This window comes from Nerophis ophidion, linkage group LG21 (assembly GCF_033978795.1).
Source record: "Nerophis ophidion isolate RoL-2023_Sa linkage group LG21, RoL_Noph_v1.0, whole genome shotgun sequence".
In the NCBI taxonomy this organism is placed as follows: domain Eukaryota; kingdom Metazoa; phylum Chordata; class Actinopteri; order Syngnathiformes; family Syngnathidae; genus Nerophis; species Nerophis ophidion.
The window spans coordinates 33,248,056-33,266,716 of NC_084631.1; the positions used below are offsets into that span (position 1 = coordinate 33,248,056).

Genomic DNA, 18,661 nt, shown 5'->3' on the forward strand with positions numbered 1-18,661 from the left:
AAAGAAGACTGAGCAAGTTGAGGAATGCTCATCAAACACTTATTTGGAACATCCCACAGGTGAACAGGCTAATTGGGGTCAGGTGGGTACCATGATTGGGTATAAAAGCTGCTCCCACGAAATGCTCAGTCGTTCACAAACAAGGACGGGGCGAGGATCACCACTTTGTGAACATCAGTTTAAGAACAACATTTCTCAACGATCTATTTCAAGGAATTTTGGGATTTCACCATCTAAGATCTGTAATATCGTCAAAAGGTTCAGAAAATCTGGGGAAATCACTGCGCCTAACATTGAATGCCAATTACCTTGGATCCCTCAGGCGGTACTGCGTCAAAAAGCAACATCAGTGTGTAAAGGATATCACCACATGGGCTCAGGAACACCATTTTCAGTAACTACAGTTGGTCGCTGCATCTGTAAGTGCAAATTAAAACTCTAATATGCCAAGCGAAAGTCATTTATCAACAACACCCAGAAATGCCGCCGGCTTTGCTCGGCCCGAACTCATCTAAGATGGACTGATGATTTTTTTTTTTTTTTAAGTGTTCTGTTGCCTGACGAGTCCACATTTCTAATTGTTTTTGCAAAATAGTAGACGTCATGTTCTCTGGAACAACGAGGAAAAGAACCATCCGGATTGTTCTAGGTGCAAAGGTGAAAAGCCAGCATCTGTGATGGTATGGGGGTGTATTAGTGCCCAAAACATGGGTAACTTACACATCTGTGAAGGCACCATTAATGCTGAATGGTCCATACAGGTTTTGGAGCGACATATGTTGTCATCCATGCAACGTTATCATGGACGCCCCTGCTTATTTCAGCAAGACAATGCCAAGCCAGGTATTACAACAGCGTGGCTTTGTAGTAAAAGAGTGCGGGTACTTTCCTGGCCCGCCTGCAGTCAAGACCTGTCTCCCATTGAAAATGTGTGGCGCATTATGAAGAGTAGAAGACCACAACGGAGACCCCGGACTGTTGAACAACTTAAGCTGTACAACAATCAAGAATGGGAAATAATTCCACTTAAAAAATGAGTCTCCTCAGTTACCAAAGTGTTGTTAAAAGGAAAGGCCATGTAACACAGTGGTAAAAATGCCCCTGTGACAACTTTTTTGCAATGTGTTGCTGCCATTAAATTTTAAGTTAATGATTATTTGCAAAAAATAACAAATGTAAACGTTATGTATCTTGTCTTTGCAGTCTCTTCAATTGAATATAAGTTGAAAAGGATTCGCAAATCCTTGTATTCTCTTTTTATTTACCATTTACACAACATGACAACTTCACTGGTTTTTTGCTGTTAAAGGTAACAGCTCTGATAAGAAAAAAAAATAAAAAAAATAAATTGTTTTGTTAAATAAAATTCTACTCTAACATTTAGTAAAGTCAAATACAGATAAGGCAACAAGAGAAGTATCCAACACTTTTCTTTTCTAAAATAAATGTCATCAACATCAACTATATGATTTCTCTGAGTGGTAAAAAACAAAATAAAACAAAAAAACAGTTTTTTTTTTTTAAATCAATTAAGAAACGTTACAAATAGAATTCGCAAATGTATTTTTTTGACTCCCCTATTATAGTAATTACCACTCTGTCAAAAAATATCACCATCAAACTCTACAAGATGGCAATCGCTGCATTTTAAGTACAAAATGTGGCCAACGTCCAGGCTTTTAACTCTTTGTGCGCTTTAAAACGTTGATTGTGCTACTTGGGAAAACAAATAAATGTATAAATAAATAAAATACATCCAACAAAGAACTCAGCAGGCAAAGCAGTTTGCTCCTTACTGCTGTTTCATTTCCACTTTCTCATGCACTCCCCATCATACATATTGCAGTGTTTTTCTGTTGTTTTTTTTAACAAAAACAGCAATAAAAAAGTTAATTTTAAATATATGAAATTTTAAAAACTTTCATTATTCAAAAATAATGTAATCGAATCAGTGTGACGAATTATTGACCAATTTCAGGTTTAAATTAACTAATCTAAAGTTTTCTACCTTGTAAATCAATTTGGAAAATATTGCAGATTATGTTTTTACCCCAAAATAAACAATGTTATTTTTCCACAAAAAACGCAATCAAGATATATTTTTTAAAATATTGCACATTTTATGTTTTTACCACAATGAACAATCTGTCATTTTTTTTTTTTTTTAGCAAAAACAGTAATAATATAAAAGTGTATTTTAAATATGACATTTTTAGATTTTTCATTACTCCAAAATAATAATGCATCAAAATCAGTGTTATGAATTATTGACATATTTCAGGCCTCACTGAACCCATCTCAAGTATTCTACTTTGCAATTTTGTTTTTTGGGGAAAATATGGCATACATAACCTCTTTTTGAACTCTTCTACGACCTCTTTTTTGAACTCTTTTACGAACCTCTTTCCAAACTCTTTTACAACCTCTCTTTTGTACTTTTTTACGACCTCTATTATTAACTTTTTTACAAACCTGTTTTGGAAATCTTTTACAACCTCTTTTTTGAACTCTCTTACGAACCTCTTTTTGAACTCTTTTAAAACCTCTTTTTTGAACTCTTTTACAATCTCTATTTTTAACTCTTTTACGACCTCTTTTTTGAACTCTTTTACGATCTCTATTTTTAACTCTTTTACGACCTCTTTTTTGAACTCTTTTACTAACCTCTCTTTGAACTCTTTTACAACCTCTTTTTTTTAACTTTTTTACAACCTCTATTATTAACTATTTTACGAACTTCTATTTCAACTCTTTTACAACCTCATTTTTTGAACTGTTTTTTTGTAAATATTGTATATTATGTTTTTCCCACAATAAACAATCTGTCGGGTTTTTTTTTTAGCAAAAACAGCAATACATCAAAAATATTTTAAATATGACATTTTTAGCTGCAAAATCATTATTATTCACCAGCTAAAAGCTTGAATGAAGTCATCTAAAGTTTTCTACTTTGCAATTTAATTTTGGGGGGGAAAATATTTCTTTTTTTAAGTAAAAATGTCAGAATAATTTTATCGAAATTATCGCAATACTTTGTGTTGAAATGAGTTCCTGGCAAGAAGACAAAAGCTGTCTTTGAACCTACCAAGAAGAGGGCTTGTAAAACTTCCCTGTGTAGGAGGGGAAGCAACATGAAAGTGTTCTGTTTCTTTCATGTATTTCATCCATCCATCCATCCATCTATCCATCCATCCAGTTTCTACCGCTTGTCCCTCGGGGGATGCGGGGGGGCTGGAGCCTATCTCAGCTACAATCGGGCGGAAGGTGGTGTACACCCTGGACAAGTCACCACCTATTCGCAGGGCCAACACCGATCGACAAACAGCATTCACACAACAGAAATATATTGTTTTTAACCCGAGAACTATAAAGCGGAGAGAAGGCAGGATCTGCCCAAGTTCCAGAAAACTATTTTTGAACTCTGTTACGACCTCTTTTTTAAACTCTTTTACAAACCTCTTTTTTGAACTATCTTACAAACCTCTTTTTTAAACTCTTTTACGGCCTCTTTTTTGAACTCTTTTACAACTTCTTTTTGAACTCTTTTTTGAACTCTTTTACAACCTCTTTTTCAACTTTTTTACAACCTCTTTTTTGAACTCTTTCACAAACTTCTTTTTGAACTTTTTTACTAACCTCTTTTACGACCTCTTTTTTGAATGCTTTCATGAACCTCTTTTTGAACTGTTTTACGACCTCTTTTTTGAATTCTCTTACGAACCTCTTTTTGAGCTCTTTTACAAACTCTTTTTTGAAATCTTTTACGAATCTCTTTTACGACCTCTTTTTTTAACTGTTTTACTACCTCTCTTTGAGCTATTTTACGAAACCCTTTTGGAACTCTTGTACAACCTCTTTTTTTAAGTCTTTTACAACCTCTTTGTCGAAGTCTTTTACGACATCTTTTTTGAACTCTTTTGCGAACCTCTTTTTGAACTCTTTTATGAACTCTTTTGCGAACCACTTTTTGAACTCTTTTACCACCTCTTTTGAACTTTTTTATGAAGCTCTTTTAGAAATTTTTTACAAACTCTTTTACGAACCTTTTTTGGAACTTTTGTACGACCTCTTTTTTGAACTCTTTTACGAACCACTTTTGGGACTCATTTACAACCTCTTATTTGAACTCTGTTACGACCTCTATTTCTAACTCTTTTACAAACCTCTTTTTGCAACCTTACAACCTCTTTTTGAACTATTTTACGACCTGCATTTTTAACTCGTTTACAAATCTCTTTTTTAACTCTTTTACGGATCACTTTTCGAACTTTTTTACGAACCCCTTTTGGAACTCTTGTACAGCCTCTAACTATTTTACGACCTCATTTTTGAACCGACCTTTTCTTTTGAACCGTTCTGTAATCAAAGGCAATGGCTGTTTATGACCCCCTGTCCCTTTGGAAGCAGCTGTTGCCATGTGGTCAGGGAATGTCTCAATAAAAGAAGGAGGTGTGCAATCTTTTGGCAGAGCGTAATGACACTGTGCAAGGGTACAGATGTGCACGTTTATCCTCAAGGAGCCAATTGGAATTCTGTCTCTGTTTCATTATTTGCTTCTTGTCTGTTTTAATAGATGCCATCGATGTTTAAACCTGACAGAAACATATAATATTTTCAGAAATATGGATGCGTAAGAACCTTTAAAAAAATCAAAAAGATCAAATACCATATGGGTAACTTATAACACATATTTGAGCGTGTCCGTCTGACACCTGTGTACACCTGTAGCGTACACCTACTGTATGTTAAGTAGACCTAAAGGTTCACAGAGTGGCACATTTTCATCTGGAAATCCGAGATGAGGATTCCAAACAGTCGGAAATAAAAGTGATGATGCCGCCACCAAAGATGAAAAGGGTGAGAACTCCTGAAGTGGAGGAAAAAAAAAGAGAGATAAAAGGAGACTAAACTGTTAAAAGCATCAGCTGACTCCAGCAGAAAACAGTGGGAGGTCCTGCAAGGCGGGTGCGAGGGAATAAGAAAAGCGAGGGGGAAGAAATAGATGAGAAAAACAGCCCACTTAACACAAAGAGAGAAAAGGCAGCTGATGTATTTTTTTTTTTCCTCTCAGGGATAAATAATGGGCCGGCTCTTCATCCTCCACTTCTGACGGCTCGCAGCATAATGAACCTGCGACACTTCAACCAATCACGGGCCCAGAAGGAGCCTGCTTGTCAAAGTGCTCCCGCAGGATCCATTAGGCCCAAAAAACAACACCAAAAGGCGTGCACTCCACCTTTTGAAACGCCACAAGAGGCAACATGTTCCCCCTCCAATTGGACGGGGGAGGGGGGGCATGATCAAGACCACCGGTCCTGAAAGCCAGATCGCGGCACTCGTCGTGCTTTAAGACAGTCGTCTGGGGACCCCAGCGAGACCAAAGGACCGCCCCCGGGGAAAGATGTCAGACGGTTAAGAACAGGGAAGAAAACCTTACCGATGCAGAGAGGCGGCGGGTAGTTCCATCGCCGGACAGTTCCGGGCATGCAGGTGATGTGTGAGCTCCCCTTGGAGACAGCAGAGCAGAAGATTACAGTTGGGACAAAATGTAGCTGCTAGACTTCTGACAAGAACAAGAAAATTTGATCATATTACGCCTATACTGTATATACCTGTATATCAAGGGCGTAGAATTGGGTAGGGACGCTAGGGACACGTCCCTACCAATATCCAGCCGCTACTGTGTAGTCACTATCAATACAAGCGCTGCCCGTAATGTTTAGTCGATGATTTTGGCACAGAAAGGGTTAAATGTCGGTCTCGGCTAGAAGTCCCGCCTCTAACCTAAATATCGCTCCCTGATTGGTTGCCGCTTTCACGCTAACTTACGTGTGATTGGCTGTCCCCGCTGTCACTCCTCGCTGTGGAAAAAAACACTCCCACCTATCCAGACGTTAGCTCCAAATTAGCACTGCATCTCGTCTTTTCCACCGCTTTTTTTCCAGGTGAAAGTCAATGCTCAGTCCCCTCTAGCATTGTTAACCCTCCCCGGGGGTGAAAGTTAACCTTAAACATGTGAATTCAACCACTTTAGTCCGTTTTTTAACATCGTAAAAACATCAGCTGTCTCTTTCTACGGACTGCAACAGTCCGTTGTCATGGATACATGACAACAACTTCCAGTCATGCGTGCCTGAGGCGGAGTGATAGCCTGCGCTGTGATAAGGCTTTAGAATAGTAGCCGTGCTCAATATTTAAAACACGGTTAACAGCCAATCAGATCGCCGGATTTCACCTTTCCGTTTTATTTTTAGAATTTTTTTTAGTTTCATGTAACATATTTACAGTACAAAAGCAGCAATAGAAAGAAGTAGATGAAGGGAAAAAGTGTGAGTGATTCAAACACAAGTTGGGGAAAATATTATTACAGTTCATTTATGTTTATTTACAATGTTGTATTGCATGAATGTATTTCTGATGTTGTTGATGGACAGTAGGCTGTGTTCATTGACAGTATGATGCACACTTGCACTACAGCCCGACACGAAAGAGTAAAGATGAGAACTCTTCGAAGTTGTCTCCTTTGCTTTTATTTTAGTTACTTTACCCTATAACATCTGCATGACGTGAAATTATGATTGCTAATGTAAAAAAAAAAAGTAAACTTTCAGAGCACTTTTGTGTCCCCACCAATCTCAAAATCAAACCTACTCCCTTGCTGTATATACATATATACCTGTACTGTATATACCTTTATATACATATAAACCTATATATATATATATATATATATATATATATATATATATATATATATATATATATATATATATATATATATATATATGCCTATACTGTATAGCCATTTTTTTAAATATTGTATATTTTATGTTTTTCCCTGAGTAAACCATTTTTTGTTTTTTTGGGTGTTTTGTTTTCGGAAAAAACACAATACAAAAAAAAAAAACATTTTCAAAATCGTCAATTCTCCAAAATAATAATGCATCAAAATCAGTGTGATGAATTACTGACCAATTTCAGGCTTGACTGAACTCATCTCAAGTGTTCTACTTTGCAACTCAAGTTTGTGAGATACAGTACAAATATTTTGGTTAACATTTTTGTTTTGTATTATTTGGGTGGACTTACCTGCAGGGTGTACCCAGGTTCACACTGAAAGGAGACCACGTTGTTCATCTGAAGACGCTCCCCGACCTTGATGCCGTTCATAGGAACCACTGGCTCAGGACAGCTGGTGAGAGACACCGCTGAAAGGTAGAGAAATGTCTTAGAATATAAAAACACACGTTTCCGAGCAGAAGTGAAATAAAACCTTTTATAATCATCCAAATGAACCAATAGATTTCATGATTCTCTCACAGGTTTTCCATAAATAATGAGTGTGATGACGGCCTTTTTTTCCCCTCCGCTTTCAACCCTGCGGCTTATAAAACGGCGCAGGCTAATGCATGGATTTGTCTCTTCTGACGGCCATTATGTTTTTGGTTCTATAGTTTTCAGTACCCCAAGTAGAAACTATGTTGAAACTATGTTATTGAGTGTGCTAGGGCACCAGCTCACTGCTGGTGTTGCCGGTTGAAAACGCTCTTCTTGTTTTAATGCCTTGAACCGGAAGTAAAACCGTCCATATCGTTCCAACTCGAATGGAGATTTACAGGTTTTACAATATAACTCAAACAATTACAATTACAACTAATACAAATATCTACAACATTTGTAGATACTATTTTGTTTTTTTTGCTGTTTCCTTTTTTTTTTGGGAGGGGGGTGGGGGGGTGGTATGGTTGGGATACAAACAAAAAATATTTTGACATAAGTCATGTGACCCAAAACCCCATAACGACTTTTACATAGTCTTTTCATCTTAACTGTACTTGGCTCACATGTATTTTATTTCATTTTTATCTTTTTCTTACATTTTATCTTTTATTTCTTAACAATTTTAAACTGATTTAATCGTCAATAGATTTTAGTCATATGAGCGAGAACTCCAAAGTCACTTTCATATTGTTTTTGTTTGTTTGTTTCTTTTTGCATTGGTATACTCAGCTTATGGATTTGTTTTTCCAATTTTTTTCAAATTTGAATCATTAATAGCCTTTTAGTCATGTGACCTATAAACCCAAAACCGCGTTCGTAGTGTTATTGTTGTTTTAGTTTTTTTGCAATGGTGTACTCAGCTTTTGCATTAGTTTTTCCAGTTTGTGATTTTATTTTAGTATTTTAGCTTATTTATTATAATCGTCAATAGCTTTTTAGTCATGTGACCTGGAACCCCAAAGGCACTTTCATATTGTTTGTGTTTGTTTGTTTGTTTGTTTTTGTATTGCTTTACTCTGTTTATGCAGTTTTTTTTTTCAGTTTTTCATTTATATTTATTTTAGTCATTAATAGCTTTTCAGTCATGTGACCTAAAACCCCAAAACCACTTTCATATTGTTGTTCTGTAATTGTTGTTGTTTTGCAACGGTTTACTCAGCTTATGCATTTGTTTTTCCAGTTTTTTTATTTTTATTTTTTATTTGAATCATTAATAGCTTTTTAGTCATGTGACCTATAACCCCAAAACCACGTTCATATTGTTGTTGTTTTTTTTCTGCAATGGCATACTCAGCCTATGCATTCGTTTTTTCAGTTTTGGATTATTTTTTTTTATTTTAATCATTAATATATTTTTAGTCATGTGACTTACAACCCCAAAGTCACCTTCATATTGTTTTTTTTTTGTTTGTTTTTTTGCATTACTATACTCAGCTTATGCATTTGTCTTTCCAGTTTGAGTTTTTTTAAAGTATTTTCATTTATTTATTATAATCGTCAATAGCCTTTTAGTCATGTGACCTAGAACCCCAAAGTCACTTTCATATTGTTTTTGTTTTTTATTTTTTGCATTGTTGTACTCAGCTTATGCATTTGTTTTTCCAGTTTTCGATTTATTTTTATTTGAATCATTAGTAGCTTTTTAGTTATGTGACCCATAACCACATTCATAATGTTGTTCTATTTTTATTTTTTTTTTGCAATGGTACACTCAGCTTATGCATTAGTTTTTCCAGTTTTTGATTTATTTTTATTTGAATCATTAAAAGCGTTTTAGTCATGTGACCCACAACCACATTCATAATGTTGTTTTAGTTTTTTTTTGCAATGGCATACTCAGCCTATGCATTCTTTTTTTCAGTTTTGGATTTTTTATTTTTTACTTTAATCTTTAATAGCTTTTTAGTCATGTGACCTACAACTCCAAAGTCACCTTCATATTGTTTTTGGTTTTTTTTGCATTACTATACTCAGCTTATGCATTTGTCTTTCCAGTTTGAGTTTTTTTAAGTATTTTCATTTATTTATTATAATCGTCAATAGCCTTTTAGTCATGTGACCTAGAACCCCAAAGTCACTTTCATATTGTTTTTGTTTATTTATTTTTTGCATTGTTGTACTCAGCTTGTGCATTTGTTTTTCCAGTTTTCGATTTATTTTTATTTGAATCATTAATAGCTGTTTAGTCATGTGACCCATAACCACATTCATAATGTTGTTGTTTTAGTTTTTTTTTTTGCAATTTTACACTCAGCGTATGCATTAATTTTTCCATTTTGGTATTTTTTTTTTTTTTTTTAGTATTCTCATTTCTTTATTATAATGGAGAGGAGCCAGAAGAGGTGGTTCGGGTATCTGGTCAGGATGCCACCCGAACACCTCGCTAGCGGAGGGCACGTCCAACCAGTAGGAGGCCAAGGGAAGACCCAGGACACGTTGGGAAAACTTTGTCTCCCGGCTGGCCTGGGATCCCCCGGGAAGAGATGGACGAAGCCTGGGCTTCCCTGCTTAGGCTGCTGCCCCCGCAACCCGACCTCGGATAAGCGGAAGAAGATGGATGGATGTATTATAATCGTCAAAAGCATTTTAGTCTTGTGACTTCCAATCCCAAAACTACTTTAGCATTGTTGTTGTTGTTTTTTGCAATGGTATGTCTTTCTATTTATGTCGGCCCTGTGATGAGGTGGCGACTTGTCCAGGGTGTACACTGCCTTCCGCCCGAATGCAGCCCCCCGCCAACCCAAAAAGGGACAAGCGGTAGAAAAATGGATGGATGGATACTCAGCATTTAGGGCAGACAACAGATATATGATGTAATGGATGGGAATGTCTGATGCTTGATGTCAATAAAGATAAAATGAAAGACATTTAGTGGGTGTGGCTTATATAGCGGTGCGCTCTCTGGTCCGGAGAACACTTACTTTTGTACTCCAGCCTGAATCCAGCGGCGGACACGCTGATATCGGAGAAAAAGTGCAGGTAGAGTTGGTTGGACGTACTGTTGAGGAGAGCTGGAACTGTAGTGCCTGGGGAAAAGATGAATAGTAGCGTTTAGTGATGCTATCTCCGGCGTGGGCCGACCATGACTAACTGTGCGAGCTACTGACAAATAGCTACCGGGCTTTGCTTCCGAGCATTTGCATTTGGTTCAATTCTCGAAAAAAAAAAAAAAAAAAAAAAAACTCTTGCTATGAAATGGAAACAAAGCACAAATACAAGGAATAGAGCAGAGGTGTCCTAACTATTTCCATTGAGGGCCGCACACTGAAAAATTTAAGCATGCTGGAGCCATTCGGATATTTTTCATTTTCAAAACCAATACAATAAATATATGTTTTTTTACCTTTAGGGATCCCCTTAAGTTTGGTCTCAGGGACATGAAAGGGTCTCAGTCATTAAAATGTTAAATCAGTCACAAGTTGTTTTTTTTCAATGCTTAAATCTACAAATCAACTTTAGGCATATCTGTCGATATAAAGTTATTTTTATTTCCAAATTTTATACTTTTTTGTCAAATCCATTTTTTTGGCACAAAAACACAAAATAGCCAATATTTTAATTATATATAATCAATAAAACAACATTGATTTTGAGCAATGACAAATTAAAAGAAAAAAAAGAAAAAAAAGTCCCACAAAAATTCTTACATAAAAGTATTAAAAATGTGTCATACATTTTGTTTCAAATGCTTGAGTCTCCAGATCAGGGGTCACCAACCTTTTTGAAACCAAGAGCTACTTCTTGGGTACTGATTAATGCGAAGGCCTACCAGCTTGATACACACTTAAATAAATCGCCAGAAATAGCCAATTTGCTCAAGTTACCTTTAATAAATAAATCTATATGTATTCCTTTTACGGAAGGTTTTTTGTGTAGGGACTAAATAATGAAAAAAACACTTAATTGAACGGTTTAAAAGAGGAGAAAACACAAAAAAAATGAAAAATTAAATTTTGAAACATAGTTTATCTTCAATTTTGACTCTTTAAAATTCAAAATTCAAGCAAAAAAAAAGAAAAGAGAAACTAGCTAATTCGAATCTTTTTGAAAAAAATAAAAAAAGTAATTTATGGAACATCATTAGTAATTTTCTAATCGATGCTAACATGCTATTTAAGCTAGCTGTATGTACATATTGCATCGTTATGCCTCATTTGTAGTTATATTTCCATCCAGCCTTTCCCTTCACCCACATTTAATGCCAAACAAACACATACCAATCGACGTATTGAAGTTGCACCAGTGTCAAAAGATGCGAAAGTCCCTCATTAGTTCTGCACATTTTACCGACAGAGATGTGTGGATATCCTGCGACACTCAAAGCAGATGCATTTACAACGATAAAGTCAACAAAATCACAAAAGTGAGTTTTGTTGATGTTATTGACTTATGTGCTAATCAGACATATTTGCGCACGGCATGACTGCCAGCTAATCGATGCTAACATGCTATTTAGGCTAGCTGTATGTACATTTGGAGCTATATTTGCATCCAGCCTTTCCCTCCACCCACATTTAATGCCAAACAAACACTTACCAATCGACGGATTTAAGTTGCTCCAGTGGCAAAAGATGCAATCGTTGGTTGGAAGGCGATCGCCTAATAGCTTCAATAGCTATAACTAAAGCTATTGAGCTAATAGCTTACGTTCCTTCTTCAATTTCGTTTTCGCTATCTGCCTCCACACTCCAACCATCCGTTTCAAAACATGCGTAATCAGTTAAATCACTTAAGCCGCTGAAATCCGAGTCTGAATCCGAGCTAAGGTCGCTATATCTTTCTGTTCTATCCGCCATGTTTGTTTGTATTTGGGTCACGCAGTGACGTCACAGGAAAATGGACGGGTTTACTGATAGTGAAAATCAGGCACTCTAAAGCCTTTTTTCGGGATATTCCATGATGGGTAACATTTTGAAAAAAACTTCGGAAAATAAAATAAGCCACTGGGAACTGATTTTTATTGGTTTTAACCCTTCTGAAATGGTGATAATGTTCTTTAAATAAAATAAACACCTGTACGGCAGCTTTGTGTTATGAAAGACAAAATTGCAACTTTTTCTCGTTACATTCCGCCTGTTTGCGGTTTTATTCCACATTTTTATGTTTCATTTTCTTTTCCAGTAGTATTTTCAAAGGGTGCCGGGGGCCGGTAAAAAATTAGCTGAGGCCCAGGGCCGCAATTTGGACACCCCTGGAATAGACCGAAGGTGTGTGTGAGGACAATAGCAGTCAGGTGGAACAACACCCGGATTCCAGCGGCACAAGGGACACATGTTTGGTGAGATATTAACAGGCTACCTGAGAAGCTGCCCAGCATGGTGTCAGTGTTGTCACCCCCGTCAAACACCTCCAACGAGTCCCAGTTCTGTTCTGTGACGAAGCTGACGACCTGGATCTGAGAGAAAGAGCACATTGGATGGTGAAGCGAGCAACGTATATTAGAAATGTACAAAATGTATATTAGTAACCAATCATTCAAACAGGTACATTTCCAAACAAAATGAAAATAGCTAAAGTTGCACCAATTAATGAGACTGGAGACAAACAAAATTATAGACCTGTTTATTTACTTCCACAATGTTCTAAAATCATTGAAAAACTGTTCAATAACAGATTAGAGAGTTTCACAAACAAAAATAGAATACTCGAAGAGAACCAATGTGGATTTGGCGCTAATATTTCAACTTCAATTGGTTTAATTGAAATGACAGAAGAAATTACCCATGCAATAGATACCAAAAAATGTGCGGCAGTGTTTATGGATCTAACTAAAGCATTTGACACAATTAATCACAATATTTTAATTAAAAAACTAAAACGATACGGCATCAGAGGGTTAGTCTTAAACTGGATAAGAAGTTATCTGACGAACAGGAAACAATACGTGAAGCTAGGCGAACACACTTCTACAACACTTAATATATCCTGTGGTGTACCTCAGGGATCAATACTAGGACCTAAATTATTCAATCTCTATACAAATGACATTTGTAAAGTTACAAAAGATTTAAAGTTAGTTGCGGATGAAACAACAGCGCTTTGTTCAGGAGAGAACACACAGAAGATCCATCCATCAATCCATTTTCTACCGCTTATTCCCTTTCGGGGTCGCGGGGGGCGCTGGCGCCTGATAATACTAATAATAACAGAAGAAATGAACACATTAAAAAAAGATGATTTGAAAAAAACAGACTATCGTTGAATCACAGTAAAACTAAAATAAAGCTATTTGGTAACAGTAGAAGGGAAAGTCAAACACAAATACAAATAGACCGAATAGAAATTGAAAGAGTAAATGAAACTAAACTGGACCAAAAATCCCTTCATATTCTCTCCCATTTACAGTAGTGGTCAATTGTACAGAATATGTACTGTACTGTGCGATTTACAAATAAAAGTTTCAATCAATCAATCAAAACTAATAACAGTAGTTTAGCCGAAACATGCTCATTTCAAAATTGTATGTACAGCCCTGAAATCTTGTCATTGTTTTATTTTCGATGTCTCGCAATCCACCGTTTGACCAATTAGACAGTGAGTGTGTCACATCCAGGTTGCCAGTTACACACCGCCATCTTCGTCTAGCTACCGCCACCGGTAAAGTTACTAAACATGTCAGACCTTAGACAATCTAAAAGGCCTCAAAACGATTCTCAACTTATTCATGACAAAACTAGGAACAAATTTCCTCCTTGATAGGTAAGTCAGGCAGTTACGTTTTCTTATTACTAGTAAAAAATAAATACAAATAGACGGAATAGAAATTGAAAGAGTAAATGAAACCAAATTTCTAGGTATAATGATTGATGATAAATTGAACTGGAAATCTCATGTAAAAATATACAACATAAAGTAGCAAGAAACAGGTCAATAATGAATGAAGCAAAAACATGTTTTAGACCAAAAATCACTTCATATTCTCTACTGCTCACTAGTGTTACAAATCTGAGTTATTGTGTAGAAATATGGGGAAATAATTACAAAAGTACAATTATACTCTCCTTGAAAGAGGAGAGTATAAGACACAAAAGGATGCTTTTTGACTGAGAGACTGACGGGATGAATTTCTATGTACGGGCACTTATGGAGTATATTGTGAATACATTGAGAACATGAAGTGTCACATCCAGGTTGCCAGTGACACACCGCCATCTTCGTCTAGCTACCGCCACCGGTAAAGTTACTAAACATGTCAGACCTTAGACAATCTAAAAGGCCTCAATACGATTCTTAACTTATTCATGACAAAACTAGGAACAGATTTCCTCCTTGATAGGTAAGTCAGGCAGTTACGTTTTCTTATTACTAGTAAAAAATAAATACAAATAGACGGAATAGAAATTGAAAGAGTAAATGAAACCAAATTTCTAGGTATAATGATTGATGATAAATTGAACTGGAAATCTCATGTAAAAATATACAACATAAAGTAGCAAGAAACAGGTCAATAATGAATGAAGCAAAAACATGTTTTAGACCAAAAATCACTTCATATTCTCTACTGCTCACTAGTGTTACAAATCTGAGTTATTGTGTAGAAATATGGGGAAATAATTACAAAAGTACAATTATACTCTCCTTGAAAGAGGAGAGTATAAGACACAAAAGGATGCTTTTTGACTGAGAGACTGACGGGATGAATTTCTATGTACGGGTACTTATGGAGTATATTGTGAATAAATTGTGAACATGAAGTGTCACATCCAGGTTGCAAGTACCACACCGCCATCTTCATCTAGCTACCGCCACCGGTAAAGTTACTAAACATGTCAGACCTTAGACAATCTAAAAGGCCTCAATACGATTCTCAACTTATTCATGACAAACTAGGAACAAATTTCCTCCTTGATAGGTAAGTCAGGCATTTACATTTTCTTATTACTTGTCAAACATAAATACAAATAGATGGAATAGAAATTGAAAGAGTAAATGAAACCACATTTCTGTAGGTAAAATGATTGATGATAAATTGAACTGGAAATCCAATGTAAAAAATATACAACATAAAGTAGCAAGAAACAGGTCAATAATGAATGAAGCAAAAACATGGTTTAGACCAAAAATCACTTCATATTCTCTACTGCCCACTAGTGTTACAAATCTGAGTTATTGTGTAGTAATACGGGGAAATAATAACAAAAGTACAATTATACTCTCCTTCAAAGAGGAGAGTATAATCGACCTATTTTACAATCAAGCAAAATGCAAGAAAAATGCAATAAAAACGGTGAATTATGAGCATGAAGGGTAATACAATATAAAAAAAACACCTACAATCTGATATATCTGACACATCACAAAGCTTTAGAAACTGGACTTGTTTCTTCAGCATTGTCCACACGAAAAACAGTGAATTATGAGCATGAAGGGTAATACAATATGAAAAAAACACCTACAATCTGATATATCTGACACATCACAAAGCTTTAGAACTTGGACTTGTTTCTTCAGCATTGTCCACACGTCAGGACTTTGGGAATGCCATTCGAAAACATTATGTCCAGCCTGATTTAGCCATTCCTTTACCAATTTTGACGTGTGTTTGGGTTCCGTGTGCTGTTGGAACACCCAACTGACGACAGAACTTTCCTCCAGAAGGTCTTATCTTTGTCCATGTGATGTCGGATGAAACAAATATGGAGCTGTTTGCCCACAATACCCAGCAATATGTTTGGAGGAGAAAAAGTGAGGCCTTTAATCCTAAGAACACCAGGCCTACCGTCAAGCGTGGTGGTGGTAGTATTATGATCTGGGCTTGTTTTGCTGCCAACGGAATTGGTGCTTTACAATGACAATTAAAAAGGAGAATTACCTCAACATTTTTTAGGACAAGCTAAAATCATCAGCCCGGAGGTTGGGTCTTGGGTGGAGTTGGGTTTTTCAACAGGGCAATGACCCCAACCACACATCAAAAGTGGTAAAGGAATGGCTAAATCAGGCTAGAATGAAGGTGTTAGAATGGCCTTCCCAAAGTCCGGACTTAAACGTGTGGACAATGCTAGAGAAACAAGTCCATGTCAGAAATTTTCAAGAAGAGTGGTCAAAAATTCAAGCAGAAGTGAAACTTGCCAAGGGACATGTGAGCAAATATTAACATTGCTGTATGTATACTTTTGAACCAGCCCATTTGCTCACACTTTCACATTTCCTGAATGCCTAGCAGTCTGTGGTGGTCTGAAGAACCCATTAGAGACTGCCAGGAATTCAGGCTACAACACTAGCTTATTGTATTGAATGGAGCAAAGTTTTTTGCTTTTCTGCGTCCGTGTCTCTCAGCAGCGCCCCTGACTCTAACAACTCACTTCCTCACGGCTGCTGCTAATAAAGGCGACGGGTGATTCGATAACCGGGCCCACCTGGGCCATCTACGCACCTGTCGCTGTCTTCGAGGCCAGCCCTGACACGCCCCGTTCCGCGGCAGGCCCGCAAGCCACGCCCCCCCCCACACACACACTCATCTCGCAAAGTTACTGGTACAATATCACTCGTCGCCGAGCATGCATTGCTTCCGCTCCGGAATAAGGCCCCGATAACTACCAAGAAGACATGACTGTTGGGAAATTGTTGATCATCTCTGAGCCATCTTGTTAAAATTGCTAGAGCTTCAAATGAAGCCTCAGCGGTGTCCCTCGGGGACAATTTTCGGGCCCCTGGTTCGCCTGCAACCACGCACAAGGTTTTTAGTCCTAATTATGTCACACGAGGCAGCATTTTCTCCGGTATTTAGGCTTTCCCATTAAGTACACAAATTACCCAATGGGCTTTCAAAAAAGCCAATATGGGTTTTTTCTGCATTGTTTTTGTACAAGTTTTTTCATTTATTCTCTCCGTCCCCCAGCCTCTCATTTGGATCCGACTCACATCCGGAGCTAAACCGACTCTTCTGCTGATCGTTATAGATTGGAAACAAGCCAATTAAAGGGGGTGGGGGATTGTGGCGCATCTTGAAGAGACGGGGGTGGGGGGGATGACACATTGATCTTTCATTAGGAGGCCACGGAAAATGTGCCCGCCAAGGAAACTCACTTCTGAGTTCCCTTGAGTGTGACGCCCCGATCCTAGGTAGGTAGGTCTTTATTGTCATTGCAACAAGTACAACGACCGTTTTTGTTTACAGCACAAACCCGTTCAAGATTAGACGAACAAACAGTCTACAGGGTTACGGAACAGGAACACCGATGAATCGCCACGAGGCGCCTCGTAAACAATGGGAAAAGGTAAAACGCTGGGGAAGAAGATGAGTAAAAGAATACAATCCAGACTGGGCTCCTTAGGGCGGGGCCCTGTCTGGAGTGGGGAAAAAACCTCCGTGCAATGCACAGATAAACACGTTAAGTTCAGACAAGACAAAAACAAAAGGGAACAAGCTGGGAGAAGAGGGAGGGAGGTCAAAGCGTCTATCATTGAGGTGTTTCCAGAACAGCCTGGTCCTGTTTCCACAGCGTCAAGGCCGTTTGAGGGAGTCAAACTGTAGATTAGGATGTTTGTTTTCCGCGAGCAGACAAAAACAATGACTTGTCTGTTCTATTCGTCCATGCTGGGTGCTCTCAAAATCAATTCAAGATTTCGTCAATTGCGTCGAGAGTCCGGGGGGGGGGGGGGATGACACATTGATCTTTCATTAGGAGGCCACGGAAAATGTGTCCGCCAAGGAAACTCACTTCTGAGTTCCCTTGATTGTGACGCCCCGATCCTAGGTAGGTAGGTCTTTATTGTCATTGCAACAAGTACAACGACCGTTTGTGTTTACAGCACAAACCCGTTCAAGATTAGACGAACAAATAGTGTACAGTGTTACGGAACAGGAACGCTGATGGGTCGCCACGAGGCGCCCCGTAAACGATGGGAAAAGGTAAAACGCTGGGGAAGATGATGAGTAACAAAATACAATCTAGACTGGGCTCCTAAGGGGGGGGGCCCGGTCTGGAGTGGGGAAAAAACATCTGTGCAATGCACAGATACAATTTTTAATTGAGACAAGATAAAAACAAAGGGAGCATGCTGGGAGAAGGAGGGAGGTCAAAGCGTCTATCATTGAGGTGTTTTCCGAACAGCCTGGTCCTGTTTCCACAGCGTCAAGGCCGTTCGAGGGAGTCAAATCGTAGATTAGGATGTTTGTTTTCCGCGAGCAGACAAAAACAATGACTTGTCTGTTCTATTCGTCCATGCTGGGTGCTCTCAAATTCAATTCAAGATTTCGAGAGTCCAACTGATCATATCCATGCCTGATGTTTAGATTTGAGGACAGCGCAAAGAAAGAGGCTTCAAACCGCCCTCCCCAGAGGCAAGACAGAAAACTATAACCTACGACTACAATGCAGCAACAGTGAAGAGCATGCCTCGTTGCCGGGCAATGCGACTCATAATTTTAGAAAATGCA

General features: G+C 37.7%; 1 protein-coding gene across 1 annotated transcript in view; it reads right to left on the reverse strand.

Moving 5' to 3' along the window:
* Window positions 1-18,661, reverse strand: part of csmd2 (CUB and Sushi multiple domains 2) — an 819,059-nt gene that overhangs the window by 211,428 nt on the left and 588,970 nt on the right. The window contains exons 37-40 of the mRNA XM_061882497.1: window positions 12,580-12,676; window positions 10,203-10,307; window positions 7,090-7,208; window positions 5,438-5,507 (exon numbers count right to left, since the gene is read on the reverse strand). Coding sequence (XP_061738481.1) covers window positions 5,438-5,507; window positions 7,090-7,208; window positions 10,203-10,307; window positions 12,580-12,676 — 391 coding nt within the window. The remainder of the gene's footprint in view (window positions 1-5,437; window positions 5,508-7,089; window positions 7,209-10,202; window positions 10,308-12,579; window positions 12,677-18,661) is intronic.